At 38.8% G+C, this 25,844-nt stretch overlaps 1 protein-coding gene across 1 annotated transcript in view; it reads left to right on the top strand.

Annotated features, from left to right (window-relative positions):
* Nucleotides 1-262: 262 nt before the first annotated feature.
* The window catches only part of LOC135113953 (pecanex-like protein 4), a 37,876-nt gene continuing 12,294 nt past the window's right edge, over nucleotides 263-25,844 (top strand). Inside the window, exons 1-13 of the mRNA XM_064029537.1 lie at nucleotides 263-429; nucleotides 4,752-4,931; nucleotides 5,346-5,531; nucleotides 5,736-5,921; nucleotides 11,592-11,773; nucleotides 12,429-12,577; nucleotides 12,954-13,100; nucleotides 13,785-14,062; nucleotides 15,027-15,228; nucleotides 16,137-16,267; nucleotides 17,188-17,446; nucleotides 18,614-18,856; nucleotides 23,592-23,653. Of these exons, the coding sequence (XP_063885607.1) occupies nucleotides 427-429; nucleotides 4,752-4,931; nucleotides 5,346-5,531; nucleotides 5,736-5,921; nucleotides 11,592-11,773; nucleotides 12,429-12,577; nucleotides 12,954-13,100; nucleotides 13,785-14,062; nucleotides 15,027-15,228; nucleotides 16,137-16,267; nucleotides 17,188-17,446; nucleotides 18,614-18,856; nucleotides 23,592-23,653 (2,208 nt within the window). The 5' untranslated portion in view covers nucleotides 263-426. The remainder of the gene's footprint in view (nucleotides 430-4,751; nucleotides 4,932-5,345; nucleotides 5,532-5,735; nucleotides 5,922-11,591; nucleotides 11,774-12,428; nucleotides 12,578-12,953; nucleotides 13,101-13,784; nucleotides 14,063-15,026; nucleotides 15,229-16,136; nucleotides 16,268-17,187; nucleotides 17,447-18,613; nucleotides 18,857-23,591; nucleotides 23,654-25,844) is intronic.

The raw sequence follows: 25,844 nt of genomic DNA on the forward strand, positions 1-25,844 counted from the left end.
TCGTATCTAAAAACATAAGCGGCAAAATCTTCTATAATGTTCTGTATTGGAAGAAGTTTGGCGGGAAAAGAAGTGACAGGAGGATGTAAACAAAACGTCGTCAAAGGAAAATTAAATCCGGATCACAAAACGGAGAATATAATGGAAAAGTAAGTAAATAAATTGCTTCCTTACATATTAATGTAAAAAACTTGATAGATCAACGATAAACTACAAGAATCCAAAAATAGAAGCTGCGTAAGATCAAATCGATTTAAAGAGCGACTTTGTGATGTGAGCGAGGGAAGAAAAGGTCACACACACACACACACATACCAAGACAGGTCGATGGCGTAGCGTGTCATCATGTAGCTGACCCACTGCTCCCTTATACACGTGCCAGTCCCTTCCACTGCCTCACCCTTCACGCCAGGAACACTGAGAAACATGGTAAGAACGGAAGGAAGGATGAACAGGAATGGTGCACTAAAGGGAGATAAATTGTTGTTTCTTTCATTTTGGGGCTTTGTAATATGTAGTATGCCATGCCCATCTTAGTATCGTTGTGCTATAGGTTTGCCCCATATCTCTTCGGTTCAGTATGATATTGTTTATTATTCATGGCTAGTGGTAAGAGAGGGTTTTATTTGTATGGTGATGGTTTTTTTCCCCTTTCAAGTTTTTCGAGTGGTTATGTGTTCATGTCTGGATGCAATAGTTATTACAAAATCTCACGTATGCCCTCTGCCATATTAAATTTGATCATCTTGTTAAAACTGCAGCTTTGTACAATTCTTCTAATTTTCTGTATCTCTCTTTGAGCAAGCTAAGGCTCTTGGTTGAATAATTGCATGGTGGGGAAAGCAAATGCATATTATCTATTCTTAAATAGAGGGGAGCTTTGCCTTCATGAGTATGCTCAGAATCACTCTGCCATGCATCAGTCTCTTGGTAATGTAAAGGTGATAATGCCAATCTATCCAACCTGTGGGCACATCCAAAGTTATACCAGCTACAGTGTATCTGTGTATTGGCTGTGCAAGTCAGATTGATTGCTGTGCTTCAGTCTTGGCCATATAGCAGTGAAAGGCTTTTCAAAATTAAATCTGTCAAATTGTTATAACCAAGCTGGGGCACATCCACACTCATGTTAAATGTAAGGAATGACTGATGGGACAGTGTCAGCAAGGTAAAGCTTTGCAAAATGATAAATGAACTTGCATTGGACACTTTTAATTAATTGGCTTTAACAGTGGCGTGACATGATTGGTCAGGTGCTGTATAGTTGCCGTGAAGACAGATCACCTCACAAATCTTGTGCACAAACAAAAAGGTTTTTTATTTATTTTTACAATCATTCCCAGACTTACTTGCTGGCAGTCTCTGGATAATTGAATATTCCAAGTATTGACAAGGGACAGTTACACATTACACATTATACCAAACAACAGAAGTATTGATCAATCAGTGTCTTATTTGTATTCCATAAATTTCAAGAGTTCACTTATGATGTACCCAGATGCCATCGCCTGCATCCATTTCGGTCTGTTGTGTGAGGTAGTGATGTCTCTTCTTAAATATATTAACTGACATTGCACTCATATGATGCTCTCATTCTTTACTACTTAGTGACTAATATAAATAAATGCTTTTATTTGTGTTGAGGAATATCTGTATAATGAGACTGGACACAATATAAGAGTACCTACCATATTCACAAATTTACAATACATATCAAAGATATAATGTGCTGAAAAGAAAATTTATCATTGAAGTCTGCAAAAACATGTATTTTATGGTCATCTTGGAGACATTAACAATTCTAACAGGTGACCATTCACCTGCTGACAAGATGGACGATTGTCAGCTGTGTCCTTTGTTTGAACCAATCCACAATACTGTTATCTCTCTTACAATTTAATTTGCAGTATAGCCAGCTTTGTACTACTAGGTGTTAGAAAGGATGATCTGTTAATTATCTGTGAATTATGACTTACTTTCTTTCACCACTTTAAATTGATAAAACCTTGCAATTAATGTTCAGTTCTGAGAAAAAAGAAATGCACATAGATAGCAGAATGATGATGCTACACCGTCGTACACCAATAAACGCTGATACTCAAGTAGTACCCAGTATTATCAGTGAGCTCAGGAATTCTCTTTCTCCAAATAGCCCACACATTTGAATGCCTTCTATTAATTTTTTTGTGGTGAGTGTTAGTTGAGCAGGCTTTTTTCCTTCTTTTTTTTGTACTCTTGGCCAACCTCTTTCACTTAAAAATTATATAAAGAAAAACTTGAGGTACAACTTGCAATGATATATATCATATAGAGTCTGGGTGTCCACCTCTACCAACAACTGTGAAGAGTAAAGAGAGAGTTTTTTGCCAACATGTACACGGAGCAGTCTGGCATGGATGATGACCCGTTGGATTTTGCTTTACACATAGTATTGGACACAAGATATACCACTAAGAATTATGCATCACATCTAATAAACAACAATGTTGATGACTGTGCAGAAGCAGTGAATACAATGAGGAATAACATCATACGTTCTGTATCATCTAGAACAGTGGTTCCCAAACTTTTTCAGGTCATTAACCATTTTTCATACACGATCCTTGTCCATGGCCCACCACCAAGCATAATTACATGATTACAGTGACTGTCAACAGTCCTACACTCATTAAGTCCATATAAAAACCACTCTAGAAAATCCTGTCATTTTATTGATTCCATTTGTTATTTTTTCTTTTGTTAAGTATTAAAAAATAAATTTTTAGTTTGCCTTCATGGAATCTCATGTAATTATTGAAGTGGTAGTGAAGAAGTAACATAATGTGCATAAAAATGTCTATACTTAGGGTAATCAATCAATGGAAAGCTTTTTTTCAACAATAAACAAACAAAAAACAAAATAAAGTAAGATTCTACTGGTTTCAAAATGTATTAATCCCACGCCACATGATCTGATCTTTGAATATGACAAATCTGATGACTTTATAATTCTGAAGTGAAATACAATCATAGGGAGTCATAATTAAGTGCCACAAGCATGGCCTTCAGTGGCCACACACCCATCTCCTCCCAGACTATTTGCTTCTGAACATTCATGCCAGGTTCATGTTTCCACTCAGTGTGATGGGTGATGTTGCAGATTATCAACAAGCTTCTTGATTCATGGTTTTGTTTTATTTAAAGCACACCATAGGTCATGCTTCACTTCGTCTGTTGTGATATTTTGTTTTAATGTGGAATAGTTGAGAAAATGCAGCCTCACAGGAATAAGTTGATGAAAATGGTAAAAGGTGCTGCAAAGCAATTTTTCTATGTAGTCTAGCCCTTTGTACTGAACCTGTAATTTCTCTCCACTTGCTGCCTACCCATTAAACACCTTTGGTTTAATACATACATATCCTCAGATTATGGCCCCCTACATTCTGCTTACATGACCTCCAGTTTGGGAACCACTTGTCTAGAAGGACAACACATAATAATGTTATGAATCCCAACCTTATTATGCCATGATAAGCACAACATCAATGAGTTACAAAGAATAGCTTTCACTCACTTCCGTGTGTTATCTCACTTTAGTGATAGAGGCAGGCAGGTGGAACAGAAGGGGATGCAGCTGCCTCCTGCTGGAGGAGACGCTGTGCATGTGTGGTATGATCCAGACTGAAGAGCATGTCATTCATGAGTGTCACTTGTTGACTGAAGTTCACGGCATGTACAGTATAACTAGTACTCAGGATTTATTCTTGGGCACAGTGAGAGATGAAGATGTTTGTGCAGCTTTATGCATGATACTTTCACTATATGTTTGAATATTTGGGTTTACTGGTGATTTGTGATTTAGTTTTTCATTTTATATATAATTTTTTGATGTACTATTAAATTCACATTATGTATCATTTGTTTGGTGAGGTCAATAGAATATCTATCTATCTGTCTGCATGTATGTGAGTTGTGTTTGTATTGCAAATGAAAAAAGATGATGTTAAGTGTAGAGCACTGATTTTCAACCAGTGTGCCATGAAGCAACTGCAGGTGTACTGCGAAGGAGGATTGATCCTCCTTCAAACAACGTGCACATGGCAGATGTGACATATAAATATGATACTGTTATGTGTGACAGCTTGATGACAGTGCCTTTAATTAATTGTGAATTTATATTATACCTTATTTGTGGAGGCATACTGCAATGTATGTACAAACTAGTAACCCTTACTCTGCTGGTTGTATGAGAGTTTATTAGCATTCATTAGCTCCACTTTAAATACTGATGGCATGCCTTGCTCATTTTAGCATGTGACTTGGTGTGCTGTGAGAAGAAAAGTTGAAAACCACTGGTATGGAGGATAAAAATATATAAGATGTTTTCCAACCAATATTATTGTCACTGCTACCACAGCTTTAGCCAATGCTTCTACTACTACTACTACTACTACTACTACTACTACTACTACTACTACTACTAGTAGCAGTAATAGTAGTAGTAATAGTAGTGCTATTGCTGTTGCAATTATGTTTTGATTACTTTAGTTATTACCACTACTATTTAGTAGAATGTGGGATTGCAGAATTTTTATGATTGTTGTTATCAATATCAGTATCAAGGAAAGAAAATGAGTTCATAAGTCTTACATGGGAATCTTTGTTTTTTTATCTCCAATATTACAATCACTGTCAGAAACATAGAGTTCTGTGCCTTTCCTTCATTCACTCAACAGATTGCAGCTTACCTAACTCCTCAAATCTTTATCCAGAATGCGTTCTCAGCCACCACTGCCCGCCTGGCCTGGGCTGCGGCTCATCAAGGGATGGAGTCGCCACTTGTCAGTGAGTATAAAAAACCATTCATCAAGCGCCGTCTCCTGGAGACCTTCCTAGGAGGCCTACGTTTGGGTGCCTCAGAGGACGCTCCCTTCTATGTATACTGCTTCCAGGTAAGCCATGGCACTCCTTGACTTCAAGCTGACGAATAAAACTGATTAGGGGATCACTAAATGATTAGGAAGTAAACCTTCAGTTACTGTAACTTTATTGTACATAATCACTTAATTGTATGTAGAGAAGCCAAACAGAACCTAACCTAATGATTAAAAAGAAACCAGAAAGATACGGCATTAGAATTCAGGGAAAGTATCAACTCATTGATACTGATTGATGATGTAAATAGAGGAACAATTTTTCTTTAATGATTACCTAATGAAAATGGTCTTTAGAATCAGCACATGTTCACTCAGTTTTCTTTACAAACATTAATTAATTAATTAATTAGTCTGGTTTTGTAAAACCTTTCATTCTTATAGTATCATGATGTCATTGCCATACACTAGCATACACAACCTCTATTACAGGTGGCAATGTTCTCAGTGGTACCCCTGGTGACAGTGGTGTTTGTGTTGCTGGAGCAGACTGGACAGGCAACAGTCATCCAGGCCATTTTTATTAGTGGTGCTTTGGACTTGCTCTACTCTCTCATCCTGCAAGTGTTGGCATCACAGCTGCGGAAACGCCAGGCCAAGAAGACTGACTTGTCACAGGTAGGAGTGTACATATTTGTCTAGTTGTACATACCTAAGAGCCTGAGCTTCATGCATACTGTACTGATGCTAGCTCTTCTCCAATATTGCAGTATCATTAAATCAAACAGCTTAGTTAGTACCTAAAAGTTGGTTGGTGTTTGAATTTATTTGTATTGATTTATAATTTTTCACACTTCTTAGCACTACCTTTTGCTTCCTAAGGTCAACATTGCTACAGATGAGGAAGTCATAGAATTTGACTCCCCTTTTGGCCCCAAGACCTGGACCTTCCTCATCAAGGAGAAGAAATTGAAGGGAGGCATCTTGATCTCCTCCCTGCTTACTGGAGTGGTTGGAGGCTGCTCAGTTTACTATGTCCGGCCATCCACCACATACCACCTTGGCCCGGTAAGGGAGAGAGAGACAAAGAGGGAGAATGTATATACATTATAATAGTCTGAGTCTTTGTGGACATGCCAGTGTTACTCCATTGGGAATGTGCATAAGCACACACACACACACACACACACACACACACACACACACACACACACACACACACACACACACACACACACACACACACACACACACACACAGACGTGGTGGACAGAGAAGTCAACGCAAACAAGTGCTCCCAAAAATCCAGCTATCTACATCGCTGAGAGCTACCCTAGTGGAAATACAGAGGTGAGAGTCCTCACTTGGTTTTATTCGTTGCTGTCCCATCTCAAAAAGTGTTTTGTAGAAAGCAGTTAAATTGTTATAATGAGCGGTGAAGAGGGGGGTACTTCAGTCCCCACTACATTATTTACACCAACAGGGACCGTCCCAAGGTGAGATAGAGAGACTTCTTGGGATTTGGGGAAGAGGACCGAAGGGTTGGGGAAGCATTGATGAGAAGGAGAATTATCACACTGGAAACCAGAATGAAGGAAATGAAGGATAGATTTGACGAGATGGAGAAGATGGTTGAAACTTTGATCACCGAGAAGTGGGTGTGGAAAGGTACATACGACGATCTACATAAAAAACTAACGTTATATGAAAAGAAAGCAATGGAATATGAAGGCAAAGTGGAAGAGTTAAACATAAAACAGGAAAATTGGAAGAAAGAACAAGAGGAAGATCAATTTTAGGAAAATTGTGGAGGAACAAACCAAGGCAAATGATACAAAGCTAACAGAAAAAGTTGTTCAAGTTATAAAACAGAAAGGAAACTTGGTGAGAGACACTGTGGATAAGAAAAAAACTGTTGTGGTATTCAGCCTGAAGGAAGAGTGTACACCTCAGAGGACTGAAAGAGAAAAGAAGGAAAAGAGATGTGTGGAAAAATTAGTGGAGACATTACAAGAAGAAAAAGAGCTGACTAGAAAGATTGAAGAAATTAGAAGATTGGGTAGATATGTTGAGGGTGGACAGTGTCCTATGAAAATAAGGTTTAGGTCACAAGTGGCAGCTGAAGAAACACTGAGTAAATCCCGGAAACTGGCCAAGGTGGAAGAATACAAACAAGTGTGGATAAAAAAAAGATAGAACCAGAGAAGAGAGAGATACTATAAATGAACTAAGAAAAGAAGCAAGTAAAAAAATGGAAAACTATCAGAGGTGGAGAAAAAACAGTTCTTTTGGAGGCTCATGGACATGAGGCTGAGAAAGTGGTACAGGAGGGAAGTAAATGCTGAAGGGAAAGACTAAAAGTAGCATACACGAACATAGATGGACTAATGTCGGCAGTGTTGGAACAAGAAGACTATTTAAAAGAGGAGAAACCTGATGTTATGGGAATCGTTGAAATTAAATTGGCAAGTGAAGGGGATATATTAAATACTGATGAAGGAAAATACATCCTCTGGAAGAGAATTAGAAAAAATAAATGGGAAGGAGGTGTGATGCTTCTAGTTAGGAAGGATTTATTAGTGGAATCTGTCACATATGGGGTGGAGGAGGCAGAAGTATTGAAAATAAACTTAAGACAGAATATGGGAAGATACTGTAATGTTGTGGTGACTTATGTTTCCCCTTATACCAACTCTTGGAGAGAGGATGAATATAAGAAAATGCTTGAGGACACAAGGACATGTTTGGCAGAGCTGCTTGAGGAAAATGACAGTATACTCATGATGGGGAACTTTAACTGTAAAGAGGTATCTTGGGAGAATTGGACCACAGAAGGCAGTGAGTCATCATGAAGGAACAGGCTACTAGACCTGGCTATTGAAAATTTCCTGACACAATAGGTTACAGATGACACAGGATTTAGGGGAAATGAAGCACCTTGATCTAATTTTCACCAAGGAACGAGAAATAGTAGAAGACCTTAAATACATAAACCCAATAGGAAAGAGTGATCATGTGCTGATTCAGTTCACAGTTGTGGATAATAACCTCAGTATAAGAAAAGAGGACCACAGAAGAGAATAGCTAAACTACAGCAAGACTAATTTTGGACAACTTAGGAAGTATTTCAGCAAAGTGAATTGGAACATAGTTATTCAAAAGGAGGACATAGAGGAAAAGTGGACAGCTTTCCTGGACATTTATGATAAGGGAGTAGAGAACTTTTTCAAAAAGGATTGGTACAACAGGAGATGTACAACAGCTGGATTGGAGAGAGAAAAAGCATGGAACAAGTGGAAGAAAAACAAGAAACTGGACCTGTGGAACAATTATATAAGGAAGAGGAACGAATGTGTCGAAACTTGCAGAGGTGAGCAGAAAATTTTGAAAAGAATGGAGAAATGTAAAAACCAAATAAAATTATTTTATAAATTCATTAATGAAAAATTAAAGAGTAAAGATGAAATAAGTACAGTAAATGCTGGAGAAGAGACAGAAGAACCAAGAGAGGTGGCTGAAGTGTTCAACAGGTACTTCTACTCTGTGTTTACTAAGGAAAATTATTTCAGAGGTGAGAGGACAGCATTAGAAAAAGGGATCAACCTAAAGGAGATTAAAACATCAGTAGAAGAAGTAAGAATATGTTGGAAGACCTGGATGTAAGGAAAGCAATGGGCCCTGACAGTTTATCAAGTTGGATTTTAGAAGAGTGTAGCTCACAATTAGTCTCCGCTGCACAATATAATTAGCACCACCCTTGTAAAAGGTAGAATACTCATAGATTGGAAATGGGGGGGATATTACCCCAATTCACATGACTGGAAGTAAAGAAGATCCATTAAATTATAGACCTGTATTGCTCACAAGTGTGGTGGCGAAGATTTGTGAAAAGATCATCAAGAACAGACGGGTGGAATACCTAGAAGACAACAAGGTGATAGCAGAGAAACAGTTTGGTTTCAGAAAAGGAAGATTACTCAAGAGTAATTGATATAGTGCAAGAGGGAGATAGATGGACTGACTGCATATACTTAGATCTGAGAAAAGCACTTGATAAAGTTCCACATAGAAGATTTAACATGGAAATTGGAAAGACTTGGAGGACTCAGTGGATCACTGTTTAAGTGGATGACTGACTTTTTGACAAACAGAGAAATGTGGACAGTAATTAAAGGCAGCAGGTCAAACTGGAGAACAGTAATAAGTGGAGTCCCGCAAGGTTCGGTACTTGCACCTATTATGTTCACAGTTTATGTAAATGATATGACAGAAGGTGTAGAAAGTTACATGAACCTTATTGCTGATGATGCTAAAATTATGAGGAAAGTAAGAAATGAAGAGGACTGCAATGCTTTAAATCAGGACTTAATTAAGATTAATGAATGGTCATTGAGGTGGAACATGGAGTTTAATGCTAAAAAATGTAGTGTGACGAGGTTTGGAAAAAGTGCGAGAAGACCAGTTGGTAACTATTACTTAGGGAATGAGGAGATCTCTATGATATCTGAAGAAAAAGACTTAAGAGTCGGAATAATTATTACTGATAATTTGTCACTTGGGAAGGACATAAACAAAATTATAGGAGAAACATATAAACTTCTGAGAAACATCAAGATAGCATTCTCCTATATTGATGAAGATATGGTAAAAAAAAAACTGATAACAATGATTATACGTTTGAGATTGGAGTATGCAGCATTAGTGTGGTCGCCGAGTTTGAAAAAGGATACAAGAAAGTTAGAAAGAATCCAGAGAGCTGCAACTAAAATCCCTGCAAGCTTAAGAGAGTATAGTTATGAGGAAAGATTGAAGAGATTGGGCCTGACTACACTAAAAAAAAAAGGAGGGAAAGAGGTGATTTGATAGCAATATATAGAATATTGGAAGGAATGGAAAAGTTGGACAGAGAAGACCTCATGATACCAGATACGAGAGATACAAGAGGACATGGAAGGAAATTGAAAAGGAGTGTTTGCGGAAGAGGCATCAAGAAATATAGCTTCCCCCACAGAAGTATAACAGTGTGCAAAAACAATTCATAAATTTAAAGAAAATCTAAATAAAAGTCAATATGGAGATGGGACAGCACAAGCCTAGTGTGGCTCTAATCCTGTATTTCACAACTAGGTAAACAACTAGGTAAACACACACACACACACACACACACACACACAAAGAGAAGAACCTACCCATGAAAATAGCTGGAGAGAAAAAAGTGAAAAGGGCTAAAGAAATTATAACAGAAATGGTGGAGAAAGGAAAGGGGATAATTGAACAAATTGAAGAGGTTTACAGGATCGGAAAGTACGACGAAAATGGAGCAAGACCAATGAAAATAAGATTCATGTCACAAACAGCAGCGAACATGTCTTGCAAAGAACAGGAAAACTTGCAAAAGTAGAAAGAATGAAGGAAATATGGATAAAAAGAGACATGAACGAAGAAAAGAGAAGTAAACTGAAAGAACTGAGAGTAGAGGCCCAATCAGAAAATGAGGAGAGAACATAGCAACAACTGAGAAAATTCACCTGGAAAGTTGTGGACATGAAATGAGGAAATGGTGGTATAAAGATGCCACGTAAGATCACCAAGCAAAAGTTTAAAGATTATGTATACTCTTGTAGATGGTTTGGTGTTGAGCCTTTTGGAACTTAAAGAAAGGGAGGAGGAGTGATGATATTGGTAAAAGAGAACATTATTGTTGAGGAAGTGGAATACAGTGATGGAATGGTGGAAACATTGAGTGTTGTGATTAAGATCAAAGGAAGTGAAAAAAGGAAAATCATTGTGACATACATACCACCAAAAATTAACACATGGGAGACCAGTAAATTTAAAAGTATGCAACTAGAAACAAAAAAATAGCATAGAGGAAATGATAAAGTAAGTAACAAACTGCTTTAGTAGGTGACTTTATCACTAAAGGAATTAACTAGGAGGAGATGAAAGTGAAAGAAAACGTCAGGTCACGGAACAAAGAACTTATGCATACCATGATGGTGAATACAATGAGACACTGGGTGAACAAGCCTACGAGATGCAGAGGAGAAAAAGAACCATCACGGTTGGACTTAATGTTTACAAAAACCCCAGAAAGTAGACCAAATATACATTGTCTGAGTCCAATGGGAAGAAGTGGAAGAAGTGATCATGTGATAATAGAAATAGCACTACAGGAGGAAATAATGTTGCACAGGAATGAACAGTTTAGAAATGGGAGACAGAACTATGCTCAAGCAAACTTTGCAGAGCTTAATAAATTTTATGGAAAAATTAACTGGAAAGATGTATTTGAAAGTAAAGTAGTGCAAGAAAATATGAAACATTTTTGAGCAAGTATAGAGAGGGGGTGCGACAGTTTGTGCCAAGTTATAAAGTGAAAATCCTGAAACATGAATGGTATAATGCCAGGTGTGTAGAAGAAAAAAAGACGAAGGACAGGGCATGGAAGAAAATGATGAGACAACTGAGCAGAAATGCTGGAGAAGAATACAGAAAGGGAAGAAATGAATCTAGTATAATAAGAAGAGAAGAAGAAACTTTAAAAGTGACATAGTAAGAAAATGCAAGGAAAAACCTAAACTCTTCTACAGATACGTAGATGGGAAAATTCTTTTAATTTATCCCAACTGATCTGTTCCTCCTCTTGTAACATATGGTTAAATGGGATTTTACTATAATTATCCCTGTCATTCCTCTCACCATCCTTACAATTATCTTCCTTTCTGTTTTTTTCAGCCATGGGCTGCCTCCCTTGCCTTCAGTCTGCTGGGCCTCTTGACAGTGGCTGTGGGCATCTGGCCACTGATTGGGGGCAGTCCACCTGAGCCAGCCACTTTTCACCCACTCACCATGGATCTTCCCACCCTCTCCCGGCCTGCACACATCATGACCTGCATTTTGGTGCACTTCCTGGCCAGGTGGGAGGATGGATTCAATGTGGTGGTTTTAAGATGAAGGAAAGTAATGAATATTGAAGAGGAGGGGAAAATTGGTGTTGTGTGGGTAATTATCCATTGTATTGCTGAGGAGGGAGGAGGGAAGGGATGCCATTGTTGATATTAAGGAATGTGCTCCACATGAAAAAACTTGAAAATTTAGAAAAAAAAAAAAAAAAAACTAGATTGTGATATTAACATTTTTGGGAGAATCACGACTCAAAGTCACAAAAAATTCCTGAAGTCTGTTGAAGGGTTAGGGATTGTATTTTCTTGATTAATCATCTTATCTCAAGTACTTGCAATAGGTTAAAATGGAAATTATCAGGATTTTTTATGATTTTCATGATTTTAGTGATAATTTAACAAGTATTCCACACTATCATTATTACTCCACACTATCATTGGGAAAATCATCCTTGAAAATGCGATTATCTATGTGGCTTTTATGAAAGCAAAAATGGTTCAGAATACTGTCCCAGGATGTACTCATGTTGACAGTAATAATTGTAAGGGCCTAGCTAATATAGAGTAATACTAAATGAGCTTTTGTAACTTTCTAACCTTTCCAATTAACAATATTGTGGTGTTTATTCCTCCTTTCCCTAACCCTAACTTAGTCCTTCCACCCCCCCAGCCACCATCCCTATCCTTGGCTGCTTCATGTTGATGCCTTCTGTCACATCCTCTTCACTCTTGCTCCTGCCCTCTGGCTTCTGGGGATCCTGCCCCCCATTGATGCCTACATTCTCTGGCTCCTGGAACAGTGGCTGGTTCTGGTGCTGGGTGAGTGCATGTGTGTGTGTGTGTGTGTGTGTGTGTGTGTGTGTGTCTATATGAGAGTGGATGTGTAGATCTATCTTTTCTCCTCTTTCCCCCAAATTAATATTAATGTGTTGTTGTCTTGGCTTCTGCTTCTGTAACAACAACTGCTCCTACTACTTCTACTGTGGCTATTGCTACTGATGCTGCTACTACTACTACTACTGCTAATAATAATAATAACAATGAGAATTATAATGATAAGATTAATGATAATGATAATAATGATAATAATAATAATAATAATAATAATAATAATAATAATAATAATAATAATAATGATATGACTGCAAGCCTCATGTACATTGTGCTAAGCCTAATTTGGTTAACCCAACATCAGGTGGGTCCCCAATGTCATCCACACGACGGCTGGTGTTACATGTCATCCTGGGCACCCTCACCCTCCTCATTGTGGCGGCGCTGCCCACCTTCTCAGCCGTCATGGTCTTTGCTGCCTGCCGTGGCTTTCTCTTCAGTGTTGACATGGGTAAGTCAGTCTACAGTAGGTTGATCCTTGTACACCCTTTGCTTTTATCACTGCATCATTTAATTGATTCTACTTGTGTTTACTTCCACATGGAAAGCTTTACTTTCTTTTGCTGTTTACAGTTGAGAAAGCCCAAAGCAATGAGATTGGCTTGTTGTAATGCTAGATATGTTATCCATAACTTGATTTACTCTTTATCTAGATACCACTAATCAGACTTTTATGTTCCAACATTATTCCACAGTCTTATTTTTATTGATCCATGTTATATGAATCAGGGATTACCCTTCTAATGATTCCTTTGTCATAAGCCAGTGAAAATATAGAAAGTGGCTAATTGTTGGAACATATAAAAGAGTTGATGATTCAAGTCTGACTTGTGTTCTCAACAGCAGTTTAGCTCCAGCAGCAGCAGCAGCAGCAGCAGCAGCGAGCTAGCAGCACAGCAAGGGGTTAACTCCTCAGTTATGACCTCTCACTGCCAGTTTATTCTGACCCTAGAGCAGTTTCTTACTGTTTTCATGATGCTTCAAAGGGGAAAGGGTTGACAAACTTAGTGGGGAACAAATAAAATTGTATCACTCAGACTGCAATAAAAGAGATTGCTGCCCTTTTCTGTTCCATTTGTTAGGCATTTTTACAAACATATTTCTCTATCCCCCTAACTATTTTCTCATATTCCAGCCTGGATGATCTCCTCCCTGCTGTCCCACCGAGTGTCCATACTCACAGGTTTCTCTGGGAAGTATGATGAAACACACCCAGGGCCTGGTGGCAGCACTTCCCTGCGCCGCATCACCTGCCACCGAGAATTGGCCCTTGTGGTGCCCATGCTGGCAGCTGTGGCAGGCATGAGTCTGGGCTGCCACTTGCCTCACCTGGATTGGTATGAGCAGGTGATCAACATTACCCTACAGAATGGTACAGTTTCTAAGCTGCCCACCAGGCCTGCCTTGTTTCAGGTACGTCTGGTTATTATCACAGACACTTCCCTTCATTGACTCCATATGTCCACAGTTTTCATTATCTCTTTCCTCATTAGGGTTACTCACATTGCAGGGGAGTTTCCTTTTCTAAGATAATCTGGCTTCTTATTTGACTGCTTATACTATTATGACTCTCATTATTTCATTTGAGTAAGACTAGACAATTTTACATATTGAAAATAAAACTACAGACACCAGAAAGTTTTAATTATTCACTTGCCCCTTTTTTTATCTGAGTTGTTGTTTGAAATCATACTCTTAATTTGTATCAGACTATTTTGGAAAATGCAGTCCAGTTAAAATCCAGGTAAAAACTTTTGGGGTTATCATTGAAAGGAAAGTTAGACAGCATGATGCTTACACTATCCTGCAGCTGATCAGAGCAGTGGAACAAGAGTAGAGCAGTATTTGCCTTCATTATTTAAGGAGTTTAGCAGGTTCTGTCCTGAAATATCTCAGAGTACATAAGAAAAAGGAAGGTTTCTGAAATACTAATTTCTTGTATGTGGCCTTTTGTTATTATAGAATGTTATTTATCTGTGTTACATCAAGCAGCACACAGACTTGGCATGTACTGTACATTGCATTATAATATTTTTTTCAGCTTTTGCTTTGTGTTGCCTTGTGTCGTAAGAGCACAAAGCTGATCAAAATACACATGGGTCATGGTGATCATTTTGGTCAGAATGGTAATTGTCAGCCTTGTGTTACCTTGAGTGTCCTCTTGGTGGTTCAGTCCTCAGCAATGACCTTTCATGATTAATTACCTTACCTTCAGAAAACTTTTGCAATGTTTCTGTGACACTCCTAAGGGGGATTGTAACTATTCTGTTTGAATATTTCACAATGAAGCTTGTATGTTTGCTATGTATAAGCATTTTTCACAGCAGTAGTCATTTACTATCCTTACATTCTTTCTTTCTTCCACGTATTCCCTCAGGAGCCAGCACGGGACACAGTTGGTGGTGGTCTGTTGGTCCTGACAGCGGCCATGCTGCTGGTTGGGGAGGGCCAGAAGGTGTACCTCCTTGGCTTGGTGAGAAACCCCTTCTTCCCATCGCTTGGCACAGCCCCATCTGTGGCTGACAGTGGTGGTGGTGGGTCATCCTGCCTTCATATCTACTCCCAGCTACTCCTTATAGGTATGTGTTTATCCCATCATATTTACCCAGTCGTATTATACAGGATCTGAGCTACACTCTTGTAGTCCATTTTGTTGTGCATTTGTCTATTTTTATCTACCTGGTTGTAGTATAGGACCTGAGCTGCCCTTTTCTGGTTGTTATTATCTGGTTATCATATTTACCCATACATGTATGTTATACAGGACATGAGCTACATTCATGTGATCCATATCGGTGTGCATTTGCTTACTTTTATTTACCTGGTAGTATAGGACCTGAGCTGTCATTTTCTGGTTGTTATTGTGAATTCTAGTGTGTATGTAATTGATTTTATATACTTGGTTGTAGCATACAGGGCCTGAGCTACACTCTTATGGACCTGTTCCATGTCCATGCTTATTCAATCTTTGCTTCAGTTGATGTATGTTCCTTGTTTCAGTCACCTGTTCTTCAAGTCCTCCCTTTTTTTTCACACATCATTTATTCAGATGATGGATTCTGTTTTTCTATTATTTTATTTGGAAAAGTGTGTTTCTGCATATCATTACCTCTGCTTCTGAGGCTTGATGCCCATCTTGTTGCTACTCTTTGTACTTTTCTGCTTTAATAATTTATTCCTTTAAACATTGATTCTACACCTCTGCTGCATTACAGTGTAAGATTTAAAAAAGATATTGACTTCAGAAATTTATCCTGTGTGTGTGTGTGTGTGTGTGTGTGTGTGTGTGTGTGTGTGTGTGTGTGTGTGTTTGTTTGTTTGTTTGTTTGTTTGTTTGTTTAGCATTCATATGCTTGGATCTACCTTATTATAATTAGTCTCCTTTGTCCTTTACCAATACTTCTCTTATCTCTACCTCTTTTCCCTCTACTATTCCTTCTTCCATCCTTCATTCCTATCTCACATTCTTGCCTCCTTTCTCCTACAGGGTGTCCTTTCCTCTCACTGGTGTTCATCCATCAGACAATTGCAGCAGAACTTCCCCTCCAAGCTGCTGCCTATCCTGAGACCTTTGACCACTTCCTCCTCACAGTGCCTCTTGCCAGGGTGCTGCGGCAGGTGAGTGAAGAGGATGATAGAGCAAGTTGTGGGGTGAGGAGAGGTGTATAATAAGAGGCTTAGGCTTATATTCATAAATTCTTTGTTTTCTGATTAGGACTACTTCCACAGGTCATAGTTTGGCTTTCACAATGTTTTCTTCCATTGGTGATATAGAATCCATGTCACACTATCATTAGAATTGTAAAAACATCTTTAAGAATTCCAGTAACCTCTAGTATAGCCCCTTTAAATTACCAATAGAATCTTAGAGTTTCAAAACTTTCATTAGAACCTGCTAAATTATCATTAAAGCTGACTCGAATTAGTGGCAGCTGTGAGAGGGGCTGAACCTGAGTCATTACAATTCATACACATTTTTTTAAGATTCTCTTGTTCTTAATTTGTTTTTAATTTGATTCCTTCTTGGAACGATCTTCCTCTGTTTTCTTTCATACAACTTTTTTTTTCACAAGCAGGAGCTTTCCTTTCCTTTCTGTATTTTTGTGGGGGAATCTCTCATGACCAGTGACCCAGAGCAGTAGAAGTGCAACACTTTTTATTTGTAAAACCTCTTGTTTTCATCTTCCTTCCCTTCTTATTCTTTCATCCTCTTTTTCTGATTTTATTCCTACACTTCTCATGGCAGGAATATGTAGTGCCATGTTCTTGTTTGTCATAATAAAACCTCTTGTTTTCATCTTCCTTGTTCTCTTAGTCTTTGGTAATCTTTCTGCTCTAATCCAGTTATTGTAGTTTCCACAAGTGTTTGTTTTTTCTATCTCTTTTTACATGTAAAAATTGTTTGTCTCCATTAATTTCTGTCTTTCAACTCATTGTTTCTCACATACATGCAGCAGTTCCCCAAAGTATCCCTTTTTCTTTATTGTAGTTAGAACTTTGCTTCCATTTTCTTTGATTCTCTCTCTCTTTTGACACAGATCTGGCAGTTCCCACAGGCATCCTTCCTGCAGCTCTCGGTTTATTACATCCTGGACTTGGTGAGGCGTAAAGGCGGAAACATGACTGGTCCCCTGGAAATATGGACTACCCTCTCTCCTGCAGTGCGGATGTTTATCCTCAGCCTGGCACACTTGTGGGGCACTCGGGTACTCCACCGACTCTCCACTGTGCTGCTCTTCCTCATGACTCCCTTCACAGAGAAGAAGCACAAGAACTCAGTCAATTTCTTTCTCCTGGGTGAGTTTAACTAAGTGAGACAGTTGGGAGTCTTACTTTTATATGTTGTTTTCTGAGTCCAGCCAGTTCCTTGTCACATAGTTAGTAGAAAAGCTTAGTTTTTACTTTTATAATTTCACATTGTGTTTTTATGTTAAGATTAATATTTTGCAATTTATTTATTTACCTGTTTTATATGTTTCAAATTTTGAGAATTGGATGAATCAGTTTGTTGTGTTATATTCAGTACTTTCAGTGGCTTGATTTGGGAAAGATGTGTGGGAAAAATGCTGAATATGTGTTATCATTATTCAATAGATTTTTTTGGCTTACAATGAGGAAAACTCATGGAAAAATATGTAATTTCTTTTATGTCTTTTATATTTAATAGATTTAATGATAGGGTCTTTTGAGTATTTTTCAGATTTTTTGTAATAATCACAAAAAAACCTATTATAAATTGAGGAATCTGTATAATTGTTCTTCCAGTAAGTCTTTGCTTAATCAAACAATAAATCATATTCTTTAGTCATAACAAAATAACAAATTTACCCTCCTGGTTTTACCTATTTATTTAGTAAGTTAAATAACATTTTTAATACTAATTCATCTCCAACAGTGTCTCTAAAAACTATTCATAAAATTAAAAACCTCATCTCAGTATGTGTGGGTTTAATATTCACAGATTTGATAAGTCAATAAAATCTGTGAGTGTTGAACTTGTGAATGTTGAGGGCTACCTGTAATTAATAATATATTGATAAAAATAGGTTCTATTTAAAAAAAAATGTATATTTAACCATCTTGAATGTATCTTTAATAGAGCTTCATTAAATATATCCAATAATGATGGAAAAAACAAGATTTGAATACTGTGTATATGCCCCCCACCAGGGTATAGGGTTGTGCCGCTGTTTCAACAAGTGGACCTTTGTGAGGATTGTGATACACACTGATTTAATACATAGGTGCATAAGATAAAGTAAATGCTGATCATATTAAATATGGTTTGCTATGAATATATATCCTCTTGTTACTATAGTTGATGGACTCCCACATAATAATGGTAATTTGTAAAGAAGAAAATTGTAAAATATGTTTGGCAGCCCTCATGAAACATCTTACCCTATCCCTGAACTAGGAAGTGATTAGTAAAGGAAAGTAACATGTATTTTCTTTTACCATTAGGCTTCAATCTAGCTCTGTCTCCGGTACTGCTGGCCCTGGTGGTGATCTCGGCTGTGATTTGTGCTCCATTACTGCCTGTGTTCACACTGCCAGTGTTCCTCCTGGGCTTCCCAAGGCCACTCAGGTTCTGGTCGTACCCAGTTGGTCGTGCTTCTAATTCATGTGACGACTCTGTGTATTACCAGCAGTTGACACCCCATGTGATGCTGGCCCTGCACACCCACCTGCAGTCTGGAGCCCTTGGTGAGTGTTAAGGCAGGAATGAGTATGGCTGTGTTTACATATCTGTATTTATATTAGGTGGGATCAAGTTTATAATGACACATCTTGTAAAGCTGAATAAGTTAGAGATATACACTGTAGCTGCATGGGACCTCAACACTCATCTCAGCCTCATTGGCTTTCAAACCTGCATCGGATGCTATCCCTTACTTTGGGACACAGGACTCGTGTGACATTTAGGTCTCCACAGTTTACTTTCCCCAAGTACCCATTTATTGACTAACCCAAAAGAAGGATGAACAGCTGGGTGATCTGTGTACCAGCTTCCCTAGCCTGGATTCAAACCAGGCCCCACAGATTTATAGCCAGTTACAATAGCCACAGCACCATGGAGACACTTATCAGGAGAATATTATTGATTAAACTTTATTTTTATTTCCATAACACATTTCTTCCTTTCATGACCCTTACAAGCAATCTTACAACACACCTACCCTTGACATCCCTCTCTTATCCCTCCATCCATATTTCCATGTTTACCTAACAGTGTTCTCAGATACCTAATCTCACTTCTCTCCTCTATTTTCTCTCCTGCTGTAACCACCTTACACCTTTCTGCAGCTGGCATGCTCATCTTATAAGGTGTCCTGAAATCATACATCTCTACTTCTTTCCTCTGAGAAACATTCACCTTAATTTACTTAAACCAGTGTATATGTAATTTACTCAAACTAATTTCTTTATATCCTCATCATTTCATATCTTGTTAGGTTTATTGTTTTTTTCTTTTATTTGTAATGGCCTACCTAAGAAAGTGGCTAGCTTATTGTGTGAATGAATGAATGGATGAATACATAGATGAATAAATGTATGAATAGCTTTTTTTTTTTTTTTTTTTATGTAGGAAGGACACTGGCCAAGGGCAACAAAAATCTAATAAAAAAAATGCCCAAAAAGCAGTGGTCAAAAATTGGTGGATAAGTGTCTTGAAACCTCCCTCTTGAAGGAATTCAAGTCATAGGAATAGGAAGGTGGAAATACAGAAGCAGGCAGGGAGTTCCAGAGTTTACCAGAGAAAGGGATGAATAATTGAGAATACTGGTTAACTCTTGCATTAGAGAGGTGGACAGAATAGGGTTGAGAGAAAGAAGAAAGTCTTGTGCAGTGAGGCCGCGAAGGAGAGGAGGCATGCAGTTAGCAAGATCAGAAGAGCAGTTAGCATGAAAATAGCGGTAGAAGACAGCTAGATATGTAGCATTGCGGCGGTGAGAGAGAGGCTGAAGACAGTCAGTCAGAGGAGAGGAGTTGATGAGACGAAAAGCTTTTGATTCCACCCTGTCTAGAAGAGCAGTATGAGTGGAACCCCCCCAGATATGTAAAGCATACTCCATACATGGACAGATAAGGCCCTTGTACAGAGTTAGCAGCTGGGGGGGTGAGAAAAACTGGCAGAGACGTCTCAGAACACCTAACTTCATAGAAACTGTTTTAGCTAGAGATGAGATGTGAAGTTTCCAGTTCAGATTATAAGTAAAGGACAGACCGAGGATGTTCAGTGTAGAAGAGGGGGACAGTTGAGTGTCATTGAAGAAGAGGGGATAGTTGTCTGGAAGGTTGCGTCGAGTTGATAGATGGAGGAATTGAGTTTTTGAGGCATTGAACAATACCAAGTTTGCTCTGCCCCAATCAGAAATTTTAGAAAGATCAGAAGTCAGGCGTTCTGTGGCTTCCCTGCGTGATATGTTTACCTCCTGAAGGGTTGGACGTCTATGAAAAGACGTGGAAAAGTGCAGGGTGGTATCATCAGCGTAGGAGTGGATAGGACAAGAAGTTTGGTTTAGAAGATCATTAATGAATAATAAGAAGAGAGTGGGTGACAGAACAGAACCCTGAGGAACACCACTGTTAATAGATTTAGGAGAAGAACAGTGACCGTCTACCACAGCAGCAATAGAACGGTCAGAAAGGAAACTTGAGATGAAGTTACAGAGAGAAGGATAGAAACCGTAGGAGGGTAGTTTGGAAATCAAAGCTTTGTGCCAGACTCTATCAAAACCTTTTGATATGTCCAAGGCAACAGCAAAAGTTTCACCAAAATCTCTAAAAGAGGATGACCAAGACTCAGTAAGGAAAGCCAGAAGATCACCAGTAGAGCGGCCTTGACGGAACCCATACTGGCGATCAGATAGAAGGTTGTGAAGTGATAGATGTTTAAGAATCTTCCTGTTGAGGATAGATTCAAAAACTTTAGATAGGCAGGAAATTAAAGCAATAGGAAGGTAGTTTGAGGGATTAGAAGGGTCACCCTTTTTAGGAACAGGTTGAATGTAGGCAAACTTCCAGCAAGAAGGAAAGGTAGATGTTGACAGACAGAGCTGAAAGAGTTTGACTAGGCAAGGTGCAAGCACGGAGGCACAGTTTCGGAGAACAATAGGAGGGACCCCATCAGGTCCATAAGCCTTCCGAGGGTTTAGGCCAGCGAGGGCATGGAAAACATCATTGCGAAGAATTTTAATAGGTGGCATGAAGTAGTCAGAGGGTGGAGGAGAGGGAGGAACAAGCCCAGAATCATCCAAGGTAGAGTTTTTAGCAAAGGTTTGAGCAAAGAGTTCAGCTTTAGAAATAGATGTGATAGCAGTGGTGCCATCTGGTTGAAGTAGAGGAGGGAAAGAAGAAGAAGCAAAGTTATTGGAGATATTTTTGGCTAGATGCCAGAAATCACGAGGGGAGTTAGATCTTGAAAGGTTTTGACATTTTCTGTTAATGAAGGAGTTTTTGGCTAGTTGGAGAACAGACTTGGCATGGTTCCGGGCAGAAATATAAAGTGCATGAGATTCTGGTGATGGAAGGCTTAAGTACCTTTTGTGGGCCACCTCTCTATCATGTATAGCACGAGAACAAGCTGTGTTAAACCAAGGTTTAGAAGGTTTAGGACGAGAGAAAGATTGAGGAATGTATGCCTCCATGCCAGACACTATCACCTCTGTTATGTGCTCAGCACACAAAGACGGGTCTCTGACACGGAAGCAGTAGTCATTCCTAGGAAAATCAGCAAAATACCTCCTCAGGTCCCCCCAACTAGCAGAGGCAAAACGCCAGAGGCACCTTCGCTTAGGGGGATCCTGAGGAGGGATTGGAGTGATAGGACAAGATAAAGATATGAGATTGTGATCGGAGGAGCCCAACGGAGAAGAAAGGGTGACAGGATAAGCAGAAGGATTAGAGGTCAGGAAAAGGTCAAGAATGTTGGGCGTATCTCCAAGACGGTCAGGAATACGAGTAGGGTGTTGCACCAATTGCTCTAGGTCATGGAGGATAGCAAAGTTGTAGGCTAGTTCACCAGGATGGTCAGTGAAGGGAGAGGAAAGCCAAAGCTGGTGGTGAACATTGAAGTCTCCAAGAATGCAGATCTCTGCAAAAGGGAAGAGGGTCAGAATGTGCTCCACTTTGGAAGTTAAGTAGTCAAAGAATTTCTTATAGTCAGAGGAGTTAGGAGAGAGGTATACAGCACAGATAAATTTAGTATGAGAGTGACTCTGTAGTCGTAGCCAGATGGTGGAAAACTCGGAAGATTCAAGAGCGTGGGCACGAGAGCAGGTTAAGTCATTGCGCACATAAACGCAGCATCCAGCTTTGGATCGAAAATGAGGATAGAGAAAGTAGGAGGGAAGAGAAAAGGGGCTACTGTCAGTTGCCTCAGACACCTGAGTTTCAGTGAGGAAAAGAAGATGAGGTTTAGAAGAGGAGAGGTGGTGTTCTACAGATTGAAAATTAGATCTTAGACCGCGAATGTTGCAGAAGTTAATGAAGAAAAGTTGACGGGGGTGTCAAGACACTTAGGGTCGTTGACAGAAAGGCAGTCTGACCTGGGGACATTTATGGTCCCCTCCCCAGATGGGGACTCCGAGGCTGGTGTAGGAGTCGCCATGACGATTTTAAAATTTTTGAGTGAAGGGTGTGTGTGTTATTAGGTGCTTGTAGTTTTGTGTGGAGGAAGAGAGTTGTCTTTAGAGGGCAGGCTGTGACTGCCCCTTTGTGTTGTGAGACACAAAGGGAAACGTTCAGTGAGGTCACAGCTGGGTTTAGTGATAAATTCACAGCACCCCCCGAACAGTGCTCTAGACCTCACTGGGAGTAATTATCGTTTCGGCAGGTGTCTACTGCCTCCTCCTCCTAATTTTGTCTAACTTTAAGGGTCCTGTTTGACCTTATGATGTGACGGCAGAAAGGTGACAATAGAAGACTGAGTGGCTACATCATTGAATTATGTGATGGTTGCTGGACTCATGACTGATCGATGTATTCTAGATAGGTGCTTGAAAATGGAAGTGAATGAATAAAATGTATGACTATCAAATGTCCATATATTTCAGTGCATGTATCATTGTGTATCTAGAATGACAATAGCCACAGTCTTCAATCAGAAGTCTTAATATAATACTAAAACCACAAGTTATCTAGAAAATTTGTCCCTCTACCAATCCCTCTAGTCTGGCTATTGCTTTCCTGACTGTGAATTACCCTCAGCATAAATATTCATTCTCTACCTGGTTCCATTCCCATACTCAACTCTTGCTTCCCTTACTGCCTTCTCATTTATGAAAGTTAATTAAATCTACAAAATTACTTTTCCATACACCTTTCACCACCATGCTTCTTCACAGACCTACATCCTCTCTCTCTATAATCTCATACCTTCCAGCTATTTCATAATCCTCATCTCAGTCCCATGAATTAACTAACCCTCTGTCTACAGGGATTACAGAGCCTGGAGAACACTTTTTGCTGCGCTGGGAAGATCGTTTCATGTGGGTTCAGGTGAGTTGCTATGATCCTGCTTGACTTGTGAGAGGTGAAGGATAAGGGCAAAGTGCTAAAGTATGAATGTCACAGAATAGTCTTTTGAAAAGTTGACTTTTACTTACCTAGTTTTATTTATATAATTGTAGTATACAGGGTTAGACCAAAGCTTGTGTGGTCCTGTCTCCAAGTCTGTTATCCAGTCTCTCTTGTAACTGATTTGTTACAAGATTCCATTCCATATGCCTGTATTTCTGTGGGGAAAACTATATTTCTTCCTTTTCTCAGTTTTTTTCATGTTCCCTCAAATATCTAGGTTCTTTTCTCTATAATTCATTATTTTGTTTGTTGTAATTATGTAATTCTCTCTCTCTCTCTCTCTCTCTCTCTCTCTCTCTCTCTCTCTCTCTCTCTCTCTCTCTCTCTCTCTCTCTCTCTCTCTCTCTCTCTCTCTCTCTCTCTCTCTCTCACCTTTCACTAAATGAAGACAACAAACTTTCTTCTGGTCTTTTCTCATATGCCAAGTGTTTATTAGTGATATCAGATCACAGGAAAAAAAGCCAGCCCAGCTAATTTTTGGATGGACAAAATTATACTGTTGAGTTAGTTTAAGATAGGTAGACCAGTTTATGTTTGTATAACACTGAAAAGAACAAGCTGGTGGTGTGGATATGTAATGTACTGCACCATGTTTCACATTGTACCTCCATTTATTGTACACTTGGCAACCCTGCAATCCTTGGTCTGGCTGGTGCTTCTGAGACAGCCACGCGCTCAGGGTCTGCCATGGCATTATTCGTTTGTTCCTGGCCTCAATATAGAAACCACAGTCTGTACATGTTTCTATAAAGAACCTACAACTTCCTGGCTGTCCTGTCCTGACAGCTGCCCCACATAACAGGTGGTAATGCAGTAGTATTACTGAATGAAAGATCAGGTACTAAATGTACAACTGTAAACAGGAACTGAGCCTGTGGTGTCCATTGTGTTATGATGATTATACTGATCAGCCAAGGCATAAAACTTCCTGCTTTCTTCTGGCAGGAGACTAAGTATATCAGTTCTTATTTACAGTAGCTTTTTATACAGAAAAAAAATACTGGTTGGCAGCTTGCTACAAAAAAACACAGATACATGTTTGGTATTGTTGGTACCATAATTCTGGTAAAAAAAAAAAAAAAAATGTGCAATTACACAGCTGTTGTAAGGTAGACTCGGTTACTTTAAATTATTCCTTTTTGTATTTTTATTGCAGATAATCTCTAAAATTCAGATACACCAGGAAAGTAACAGTCATACTTACAGCATTAAGTTGAGGCTGAATGTCATATGTAATGAAATACGAGTATTTTTGGTGTCTTGTATGAAATTTTTTTTTTAAGGAGGTAGAATGTCAATTTACGGGACATCCTTCAATGAAATATAACCATGTTTGATTATCTTACAGCATTTCCTTCACATTTTAAAATAGTATAGTTTTCACAGTGTTTAAACCCATGGGGGGGGGGGGAAGAAGCAACCAATAAATTTATAATGCAATCATCTTTTTTTTTTTTTTTTTTGTAATTCTTGTGTGTGTGTGTGTGTGTGTGTGTGTAATTCATCAAGACCTGATCACAAACAGACCCACAAGCACCAGCCATTACACTCTCAGTGTGAGCTCAGAGCTCATTATTACTAATCACTGGGTAAGACTGAAACCTTACACACCTCACACCCCATCCCACTGGTCAGGAGGGACAGTAACTGCTCTGCTTGTCAGCGGAAAAATCCCGTAGGTGACCAGCCCCTAGTTTTGTTCAAACTTATGCCTGCCATGGCAGCCAACACAGACTCAGCCTCTTTACCACTGAGCCACGGGGCAGTGTATGTATTTACCTAGTTGTATTGTACAGGGCACAAGCCAAAGCTCATTTTGTCCTCTCTCCACAACCATAGCAAGTGTGTGTGTGTGTGTGTGTTATTTTTATTTATTATTATTTTTTTTTATCTACAGTATATCCACATATATTACTTATTTTATATTTATTTCAGTATTTTCATCATACAAAAGTGTCTATGCTCTCAGGTGAAAATAAGATTACTATTATTTTTTTTATATTATTATTATTATTATTATTATTATTATTATTATTATTATTATTATTATTATTATTGTCATTATTATTATTATTATTATTATTATTATTATTATTATTATTATTATTAT

This window comes from Scylla paramamosain, chromosome 2 (genome assembly GCF_035594125.1).
Source record: "Scylla paramamosain isolate STU-SP2022 chromosome 2, ASM3559412v1, whole genome shotgun sequence".
Taxonomy (NCBI): domain Eukaryota; kingdom Metazoa; phylum Arthropoda; class Malacostraca; order Decapoda; family Portunidae; genus Scylla; species Scylla paramamosain.